The sequence below is a fragment of the Perca fluviatilis genome, chromosome 2 (assembly GCF_010015445.1).
Source record: "Perca fluviatilis chromosome 2, GENO_Pfluv_1.0, whole genome shotgun sequence".
Lineage (NCBI taxonomy): Eukaryota > Metazoa > Chordata > Actinopteri > Perciformes > Percidae > Perca > Perca fluviatilis.
The window spans coordinates 7,981,962-7,992,871 of NC_053113.1; the positions used below are offsets into that span (position 1 = coordinate 7,981,962).

General features: G+C 44.8%; 1 protein-coding gene and 1 pseudogene across 1 annotated transcript; both read right to left on the reverse strand.

Moving 5' to 3' along the window:
* Positions 1-1,132: 1,132 nt before the first annotated feature.
* LOC120551059 (NLR family CARD domain-containing protein 3-like) lies at positions 1,133-4,466 on the reverse strand. The gene is made up of 5 exons (XM_039788203.1): positions 2,692-4,466; positions 2,418-2,591; positions 2,159-2,332; positions 1,618-1,791; positions 1,133-1,500 (listed from the first exon to the last, which is right to left on the reverse strand). The coding sequence occupies exons 1-5, from the start codon at positions 4,464-4,466 to the stop codon at positions 1,404-1,406; spliced, it is 2,394 nt and encodes a 797-aa protein (XP_039644137.1). The 3' UTR covers positions 1,133-1,403.
* Positions 4,467-7,124: 2,658 nt separating this feature from the next.
* LOC120543658 overlaps positions 7,125-10,910 on the reverse strand; it is a 20,687-nt pseudogene continuing 16,901 nt past the window's right edge.

Below are 10,910 nucleotides of genomic sequence, written 5' to 3' on the forward strand. Positions count from 1 at the left end.
TTTGGGAGGATTGTACAATTTAAGAACATATCCTAATGGTACAATCCCTCCCAAATGATAGTCTTAGTTCACTGGACCACTAACTATCTAGTGATGTAGGCTACTGTACATTCATGTAACAACAGGGAGAGGACACCTCAATGGTTTTTGACCTCATATTTGGGGGAAATAACTAATGAATATACTCTGTTCCATTCAGTGTGCATGGAATTTATCACTTCATTTATCATCACTTCATTATTATCTTCATAGTTTCTAGATTTTAGAGTCCAATTTCTTCAGTGTCTTTATTTTCTATGTCCATATATACAAGGAGCAAGGCATATAATATGTAGAGAAGGAAACCTCGGCCTCTATAAAAATAAAAAAATGAATCGCGGAAAAGCGCTGGCAGATATCGGACCGACTGAATGATAGTCTAAAAATATACATTTATGAACTACTGTTCTTAACTGAAACCATTCAATGAGTCACTGTCATTTGCAAAAACGAACAGTTGTACACTTTGCATTAAAACCGAGCAGTGGAAGTTAATATGACTTAGGAAACTTATATTTTAGCCCATGAGAGAGGAGGAGGAACAGAGTGAAAGAGATATTTACGCATCATGCTCACTTTTAAGGCAAAGAGAGTACAACTGTTAATGTGTGCAAATGATTAGTAGCCTAATCCTTGAATGGAATGATTATGACGGCTTCAATTCAGAGCCGTGGTCAGTTAATGTATATATTTAGGCTACAATTACGCATTCAGTCGGTCCGTGATCGCTCCTACGCTTTCTCAGCGGTTTCATTACAGCGCGGCCCGTTTCTTTTCTTTTATACAAGTAATGTGTTTCACGTCGTCATACTTCCACAAGAAGCTGCTGCTCACTCTGTATAAAGTATGTACAATGCGATTCTCCATTGTGGCATCAGTAATCTGGGATCGACCTCGCGGTCTTTTGAGGAAAGCCGCTGACGCCCATCTATCTGAATTACTTCAGCCTGGCTCAACCTAGTCGTCCTCCTCAGCCTGGCTCGGCCTTCGTGGAAACGCACAGCCAGGCTGCACAGATTAGACTAGGTCAAGCCTCGCTTTATCACTTATCCTGGATTTAGATATTCTGCTTTTGTGAAACAGGCCCCTGGTCTTAAATTGACAGAGATAATGGACATCATCACAATGTTGATTGCAGATTCTTGCATCTCTCAAACACGTAACTACACGTTATATTGACGCAGACTGTGATTGGTCCGCTCGGTCGTGGCATCGTATTTCCCCTACTCTTAACAGAGGCTACGAATCAAGATCAATTTGATTGATCCTAATTATTTTATTTTTTATATTTAACATCAGGCAGAGGAACAACAGGTGAAAATTAGCCTTTTGGCCAATTTACAGGGATGTTGATCAATGTGCATTTACCCTGACAATTCATGAATGAAATAAATCTGACTTAAAACACACTCACACTTCCTCACACCAGGTTTCAACCTCTGTGGTCCACCATTGTCCATCCTGCAGGAACAAATAATCACAATCAACTTCATACACCTTCACTCAGATCCTCCATTAAACATAAAACAGAGTTCCTCGGTTAGTGGCAGTGGAACTGTTTTGTCCATCTGTCCATACCTGAGAGTTTCCAGTCTCCAGATAGGATCCTTAAGTCCTGCTGACAGCAGCTCCACTCCTGATTCTCCAGGATGATTATAGGTAAGGTCCAGCTCCCTCAGATGGGAGGGGTTGGACCTCAGAGCTGAGGCCAGAGATATACAGCCTTTCTCTGAGATCATACAGCCTGACAGACTGCACAGACACGCACACACACACATACACACACATGAGCATGTTAGATGCATTAGATGCTCATAACAGCAACACAATCGGTCACTGGTGGAGAATAGTGTTCTGAAGTCCTATAATAAACCTGATCTTTGTATATCCAAAATAAAATGTCTGTTTCATGAACAGAAAGAACTTTCCTGTACGATATTGCTGCCACATCTAATATCATAAAGAATCATAAAAAGGACTAAACGAAATTTTTTTACCTCTTACTCAGGTCCAGCTCTCTCAGATTAGAGGATTAGAAGCTGAGAACTGAGGCCAATGTGTTCATTCAATAAGTATTCTATAAAGAAAATAAGACCTCATGAAACAGCTGAACACCAACCTGAGAGTTTCCAGTCTGCAGTTTGGACTCTTCAATCCAGCAGACACCAGCTCCACTCCGGAGTCCTGCAGGTCGTTTTTACTCAGGTCCAGCTCTCTCAGACTAGAGGACTGGGAGCTGAGAACTGAGGACAGATCTTCACAGCTTCTCTCTGACAGTGTACAGCCACTCAGACTAAAAATTAAAGACAATCTAATAATTAATACATGAAGAAAATAAGAGCTGAGAGCCATCATTTTCCAAACAGCTGAACACCAACCTGAGAGTTTCCAGTCTGCAGTGTGGACTCTTCAATCCAGCAGACACCAGCTCCACTCCTGAATCCTGCAGATCGTTGTTTCTCAGGTCCAGCTCTCTCAGACTAGAGGACTGGGAGCTGACAACTTTGGACAGAGCTTCAAAGCTTCTCTCCGTCAGGTTACAGCCACTTAACCTGAAGAGGAATCAGCAACACATAAGAAAACAATAACAAGAAAACATTGTTAGGAAGAAGAAAAAATATATTTAATCTGAATAGTTCTTTGTGCACGTACAGAGCTTTGTTGGAGGCTTTGACCACTGGCAGCAGCCTCAGAAGAGCCTCCTCTGAAGCATTGTATTTCTTCAGGTCAAACACGTCCAGATCTTTTTCTGATGACAGCAAGATGAAGACCAGAGCTGACCACTGAGCAGGAGACAGTTTATCTATGGAGAGACTTCCTGATCTCAGGTACCATTGGATCTCCTCCACTAGAGAACCATCATTCAGTTCATTCAGACAGTGGAACAGATTGATGCTTCTCTCTGGAGACAGATTCTCATCCATCTTATTCTTGATGTACTTGACTGTTTTGTTGTTTGTCTCTGACATACTTCCTGTCTGTGTCAGTAGACCTCGTAGGAGATTCTGATTGGTCTCTTGTGAAAGACCCAGGAGGAAGCGGAGGAACAAGTCCAGGTGTCCATTTGGACTCTGTAAGGCCTTGTCTACAGCACTCTGGTAGAACTGTGTTGATGTTGTTTGTTCTTCTGACAGCAGGTTGACTCCAGAGTTGGTGAATGTCAGATGAACATGAAGAGCAGCCAGAAACTCCTGAACACTCAGATGGACGAAGCAGAACACCTTGTCCTGGTACAGTCCACTCTCCTCTTTAAAGATCTGTGTGAACACTCCTGAGTACATTGAGGCTGCTGTGATATCGATGCCACACTCTGTCAGGTCTGATTCAGAGAAGATCAGGTTGCCTTTCTGCAGCTGCTCAAAAGCCAGTTTTCCCAGAGATTCAATCATCTTCCTGGTGTCTGGACTCCAGTGTGGATCTGTCTCGGCTGCTCCATCATACTTTACATTCTTCCGTTTGGACTGAACCACTAGGAAGTGGATGTACATCTCAGTCAGGGTCTTGGGCAGCTCTCCTCCCTCTCTGGTCTTCAACACATTCTCCAGAACTGTAGCAGTGATCCAGCAGAAGATTGGGATGTGGCACATGATGTGGAGGCTTCGTGATGTCTTGATGTGGGAGATGATTCTGCTGGCCTGGTCATCATCTCTGAATCTCTTCCTGAAGTACTCCTCCTTCTGTGGGTCAGTGAACCCTCTGACCTCTGTCACCATGTCAACACACTCAGAAGGGATCTGATCGGCTGCTGCAGGTCGTGTGGTTATCCAGAGGCGAGCAGAGGGAAGCAGATTCCCCCTGATGAGGTTTGTCAGCAGCACATCCACTGAGGTGGACTCAGTAACATCAGTCAGGATCTCAGTGTTGAGGAAGTCCAGAGGAAGTCGACACTCATCCAGACCATCAAAGATGAACACAACCTGGAACTCTTCAAACCTGTAGATTCCTGCTTCTTTGGTTTCACTAAAGAAGCGATGAACAAGTTCCACCAAGCTGAACACTTTCTCTTTCAGCATATTCAGCTCTCTGAAGGTGAATGTAAATGTGAACTGGATGTCCTGGTTGGCCTTGTCTTCAGCCCAGTCCAGAGTGAACTTCTGTGTTAAGACTGTTTTCCCGATGCCAGCCACACCCTTTGTCATCACTGTTCTGATTGGTTCATCTCTTCCAGGTGGGGTTTTAAAGATGTCTTCATATCTGATTGTTGTTTCTGGTCTGTGTGGTTTCCAGGATGCTATTTCAATCCGTCTGACCTCATGTTCATCATTGACTGCTGTGGTCCCTCCATCTGTGATGTAGATCTCTGTGAACATCTTATTCAGAAGGGATGGGTGTCCAGCTTTAGCAATCCCCTCAAACACACACTGGAACTTCTTTTGTGACTTGGATTTGACTTTTCGCTGGCATGAAGCAAGAAAATCTGAAAACATAAAACAGTGAAATCAATAAGGGGCGTTGCAGTTAATGTCTGTGCACATTTCTGTTTTCCTTAAATCTATTTAAGTCTAGATAAAACGTACACAATCTTAATTTAACGTTTTAGTGACGAATATCTGTTTACAGTTGAGTCAGACGCTGTTAAATTCAACATTTTGTGAACGGAGTCTGGCGTGTGGAGTCTGGAAAATACCCTGGGCTGCTAGCAGGCTAAAGGCTAGGCTAACAGTAGGCTAGTTAGTGAAGTTTGTAGAAACTAACGAGTGAAACTAACACAAACAGACAGAGAAGACAACAGCAGGAACAGGTAGATCGGGTTAAACTAACTCGGGTAACAGCCGAACCAACAAGGATTATGGACACAATGAGCCGTCTTACCTGTAATAATACGGACAGCTAGCAGGTGGCTAACTGACCGAGGTTAGCTAGCACTAACTAACTTAGTTAGTGGTCGAAAGGTCCGGCTGCTAGTTTCTCAACATGGCGACGTCCTCACGGTCTAAACTCACGGACAGAAACACAGAAAAGAGTCTCAGGTCTGAGACAACAACACAGCAACGGAACCAGGAAGAGACGGAAACCAAACACACACGCGCACATACGCAAGGGCGGACGCACGCGCGCGCGCACACACACACACACAGACACAGAGACACACACACACACACACACACAGACAGACACACACAAACAAACAGAGACACACACACATGCACAGAAACAGAGACACACGCACACACACACACACAGACACACACATAGAGACACACATGCACACACACACAGAGACAGACACACGCACACACGCACAGACACACACACACTAGATAATATTTATATATATAATTATATAATTTTTTTTTTCTAGGAATATAACAACTTTGTTCCTGAAATATTAAGACTCGTTAAATGTGAATATATTCTAGTTTCTTCTCTCGTCTGGGACAGGAAACTGATCCTTCCTTCCTTCCCTTCCTTCCTTCCTTCCTTCCTTCCTTCCTTCCTTCCTTCCTTCCTTCCTTCCTTCCTTCCCTCCCTCCTTCCCTCCTTCCTTCCTTCCCTCCTTCCTTCCTTCCTTCCCTCCCTCCTTCCTTCCTTCCTTCCCTCCTTCCTTCCCTCCTTCCTTCCCTCCTTCCTTCCCTCCCTCCTTCCCTCCCTCCTTCCCTCCTTCCCTCCTTCCTTCCTTCTCTCCTTCCCTCCTCCTTTAGTCTGGAGTACTACTCTTGATACTATAGGTTAATTATAACCAATATTATTATTTTTTAGATTCTTTTTTGGGGCTTTTTCGCCTTTAATTGACAGGACAGCTTGGTGAGAAAGGGGAGAGAGAGAGAGAGGGGGGGGGGGGAGACATGCAGGAAATCCTGACAGGTCGGACTCCAACCCTGGACCTCCTCATTGAGGCATAAACCTCTCAGTACCTGTGCACCTGCTCTACCCACTGAACCAACACGGCCACCACCAATATTATTGTTTATACCAATAACAGTAGGCCTCTTTGGGAACTTTGGTCAGTTCCAAGGCAGAATTAGCTAGGAGACTTCTTAAAGAGGGCGCACATGGAAGTAGTTCTTTTGTAGATTATGGTGAACTTGTGTGTGTTGTGCTAGCATGCTAACGCTAGCATGCAATCCCATGACGTCACATTAGCGTGCGCCAGCTGGTCTGTGTCTAGTATATAAGAGCCTTAACTGTTACCAATTCAATCAGGAGAGACTTCGTTGCAGATATTTGTTTGATTTATTTGTAAATTACTTATGCATAATATGAATTGTACATGGTCTTTTGGAGATTAGACTCCATCGTATACAATGTTTATATGTTTTAAAGGGTTAGAAAACACTCTGGAGGCTCAGAGCGGTAACTACAGTAACAGAAAAGACTTCAGGCTTTCAGGATCAATCAAACACATGGAGAGATTATTAACCAATCACATCACAGCAGATATTATCTAACACAGTTACTGTTTTTAACAGACCATCCAATCAGGAGAGGTTCAGGTCCGTCCAGCAACTGAAGACACCGACTGGAAGTCTGTTTAATTATTTATATACAGGAAATACAGGAAATACACAGCCCCATTATTTAAACTCAAAACGAAGGAAAAACACAACAAAAGTTCAAAAAAAGGGAACAAAAACGAAAGAAAACAAGGAACAACCTTAAAATGTTGAAAAGAAAAATGAAGGTTTTTGTGTCTGAGTCTGAGATCTGGTTCTCAGTGCAGAGTGTGTGTGATGGAGAACAGACTGAACTCTGATTTCAGCAGCTGATGTTCAGTCAGTGTTTCTGTCCACAGGAGAGACTCTCAGTCCTGCAGAGGACTCAGAGACACTGAGGAACCAGGAGAGACTCTCAGTCCTGCAGAGGACTCAGAGACACTGAGGAACCAGGAGAGACTCTCAGTCCTGCCGAGGAATCAGAGACACTGAGGCACCAGGAGAGACTCTCAGTCCTGCAGAAGACTCAGAGACACTGAGGAACCAGGAGAGACTCTCAGTCCTGCAGAGGACCCAGAGACACTGAGGAACCAGGAGAGACTCTCAGTCCTGCCGAGGAATCAGAGACACTGAGGCACCAGGAGAGATCTCTCAGTCCTGCAGAGGACTCAGAGACACTGAGGAACCAGGAGAGACTCCCTAGTCCTGCAGAGGACTCAGAGACACTGAGGAACCAGGAGAGACTCTCAGTCCTGCAGAGGACTCAGAGACACTGAGGAACCAGGAGAGACTCTCAGTCCTGCCGAGGAATCAGAGACACTGAGGCACCAGGAGAGACTCTCAGTCCTGCAGAAGACTCAGAGACACTGAGGAACCAGGAGAGACTCTCAGTCCTGCAGAGGACTCAGAGACACTGAGGAACCAGGTAACCAGACCCCAAACCCAGGATAGAGAGGCTGAGTGAATGTGGTGTTGAAGGTGAGGAGGTGGATCAGTGAGTCAGAGGATACTCTGTAGAAGGACAGTGAGCCAGCAGGACAGTCCACATACACTGCTACTCTACCAGAGAAAGAGGAGGAGGAGATGGGTGTTACTCTGTTATTGTACCTGACAGAGTAACCATAATCATCAGAGCAGATCAGACACCAGGACTGATGATTCCGTCCAAACATACAGTCTCTGTCTCCTCTCCTCCTGATTCCTCTGTAACTCACTGATATCTCAACATATCCTCTCGTCTCCACCTCCCAGTAACAGCGACCAGTCAGACCATCTCTACACAGCAGCTGAGGATAGTAAAACCTCTCTGGATGATCAGGATATGGCTGATCCTCCTCCACATGTGTCACCTTCCTGTTGTTGTCAGACAGTTTGAGTTTTCTGTTCACTGTGTTTGTGTCCAGTTCCAGCTGACAGCCATCTGATGGAGAGAAACAGACACAACACAGCAGCAGATTATCATCTGTTGGTTTATTAACTCTTGTGTTGTCTTCCATCTAACTCACCTGAGTATGACGTGCGTATGTGTGTGTGTGTGTATCTCTCTGTCTTTGCGTATGTGTGTGTGTGTCTCTGTGTATGTGTGTGTGTGTGTCTCTCTCTGTCTTTGCGTATGTGTGTGTGTGTCTCTGTGTGTGTGTGTGTATCTCTCTGTGTGTCTCTTTGTGTGTGTGTGTGTCTGTGTTTCTGTGTGTGTGTCTCTTTGTGTGTGTGTGTGTCTCTGTGTTTGTGTGTGTCTGTGTGTGTCTGTGTATGTGTGTGTCTCTGTGTTTCTGTGTGTGTGTGTATCTCTCTGTGTGTCTCTTTGTGTGTGTGTGTGTGTGTGTGTGTGTGTATCTCTCTGTGTCTCTTTGTGTGTGTGTGTGTGTGTCTCTGTGTTTCTGTGCGTGTCTCTTTGTGTGTGTGTGTGTGTGTGTGTGTGTGTCTCTGTGTTTCTGTGTGTCTGTGTGTGTGTGTGTCTGTGTGTGTGTGTGTCTCTGTGGTTTGTGTGTATCCTCTGTGTGTCTCTTTGTGTGTGTGTGTGTCTGTGTGTATGTGTGTGTCTGTGTGTGTGACTCTGTGTTTGTGTGTGTTTTTCTGTGTGTGTTTGTCTGTGTGTTTGTCAGTGTGTGTGTGTCTCTCTGTGTGTGTGTTTGTCTGTGTATATGTGTGTGTGTCTCTCTGTGTGTGTGTTTCTCTATGTGTGTGTGTGTGTGTCTCTGTTTGTGTGTGTGCTTATGTGTGTGTCTGTGTTCCTGTGTGTGTGTCTCTCTGTGTGTCTCCTTCTGTGGGTGTGTATGTGTGTTTCTGTCTCTGTCTGTACGTGTCTCTGTGTGTCTGTGTGTGTCTGTGTGTCTGTGTGCATTTGGTAACGTCTGTGTGTGTGTGTGTGTTTTTGTTTGTGTGTATCTCTCTGTGTGTGTGGGGGCTTGTGTGTGTGTGTACATGTCTGTGTGTATGTCAGTGTGTGTGTGCATGTGTGTCTCTGTGTGTGTGTGTCTCTGTGTGTATGTGTGTGTGTGTTTCTCTGTGTGTCTCTCTCTCTTTGAGGGTGTGTGTGTGTGTATGTGCATGTTTGTGTGTGTCTCTGTGTGTGTGTATGTGTGTGTGTCTCTGTCTGTGTGTGCATGTCTGTGTGTGTATGTGTGTGTGCGCAGTGTGTCTCTGTGTGTGTGTGTGTGTGTGTGTGTGTGTCTGTGTGTGTGGCTCTCTGTGTGTGTCTGTGTGTGTTTGTGTGTGTGTGTGTCTGTGTGTCTCTGTGTTTGTGTGTGTGTGTGTTTTTGTGTGTGTGTCTTTCTGTGTTTCTTTGTGTGTGTCTTTCTGTGTCTCTTTGTGTGTGTGTGTCTCTGTATTTTTGTGTGTGTGTGTTTGTGTGTGTGTCAGTGTGTGTGAGTGTGTCTGTGTATGTGTGTGTGTCTCTGTGTTTTTGTGTGTTTGTGTGTGTGTGTCTGTGTGTGTGTCACTGTGTGTGTGTGTGTGTCTGTGTCTCTCTGTGTGTGATTGTCTGTGTGTGTGTGTGTGTGTGTGTGAGTATCTGTGTGTGTGTATGTTTGTGTGTGTGTATTTTTTTGTGTGTGTGTTTGTGTGTGTGTGTGTGTGTGAGTGTGTCTCTGTGTATGTGTGTGTCTCTGTGTTTTGTGTGTGTGTGTGTGTGTGTGTGTCTGTGTGTGTGTCACTCTGTGTGTATGTGTGTGTCTGTGTCTGTGTCTCTCTGTGTGTGTTTGTGTGTGTGAGTGTGTTCCAGCGCTCTGGGCTAGGTTTATCAGCCGTTTATGCCTTTGCTCCAGGCCTAATTGGTCGCGAAAGACGGATCGTGAATCGATGTGGGCGATTTACAAACAGGGCGACTTGGGTAAAATGGCAGATTGTCGCCACATGAGCGAAGAGACAAGTTACGCTTTCAATATGCTCGTCGGGAGGAGGGTCGGGGAAAGTGGGAGTTCCACCCAAAAAGGTGGAAGGATAAGCTGTAAAGTGCAACCTAATTATACATCCCGTGGTATTTTACAAAGACTGTCAGTAAAGAGCTACTTATTCCGTGGGGGAAATTCTCCGCCTTTAAAGTTAGGTCCTAAACCAGCCGCGAACCGAAGTTCTCAGTGAACCTTTATGCCGCTGGTGAAATGGTAAATGTAATCTGAGCAAGACGGAGACATAGGCGAGGCTGAAAATATTTTAATACAAGAATCACACTTTGTCAGTGAACACAACATCATCCAGCGTTACAGATCAAGCAGCCATAATAATAATAATAATAATAATAATAATAATAATAATAATAATAAATAATATAGCAATAATAGAGTTACTCGGAAGAAATCAAAGATGAAATTGAATCCCACCAGCGTTCACATCCCATTCCAGCAGTTGTTAAACTCGCACATTACAGATAACTGGCATCAGGATCATTTCAAACAGTCCTAGCATCAGCAGTGGAATATCGTGATCTGCACCCAGCCGAGATCATAGCAACAGCACCCGCTTGTTACAGACGCGCAACTTACGGTATAGTAATGGAGAAAGACTCTGATTGGCTGATGGGTGTCAGGGGTTGATAAATGTTACGCAAATGTGGAAGCAGCGCTTATGAGGACGCAAACCCCGGGGTTTCTTGGTCACACCCAGATTAGCCATTAGCCCATTTGCTTTAGGCTATATGTTAGCTGCAATAAAAGCTCTTTACCGCAATGCAGGGCGGGTAGTGGCCTCGCGCTGGTAACGCTTACCGTGATCTGAGCTACTCAGTTAGCTCTCAGACTAACGGTGTTGTTGATAAAAAGAGGTACACACTTACTTACGGAGCTTATATGCTAGCTGTTGAACAGCTGTTCACTAGACGCGTGTGTCCCGCATACCTGTGTGCTCAGTGTGTGTGTGTGTGTTCTCTGTGTTTTGTGTGGTTTGTGTGTGTGTGGCTCTCTGTGTAGTTTGTCTGTGTGTTTGTCTGTGTGTGTGTCTCTGTCTGTGTGTATGTGTGTGTGTGTGTGGTTCTGTGCTGCGGTGTGTCTCCTCTCTCTG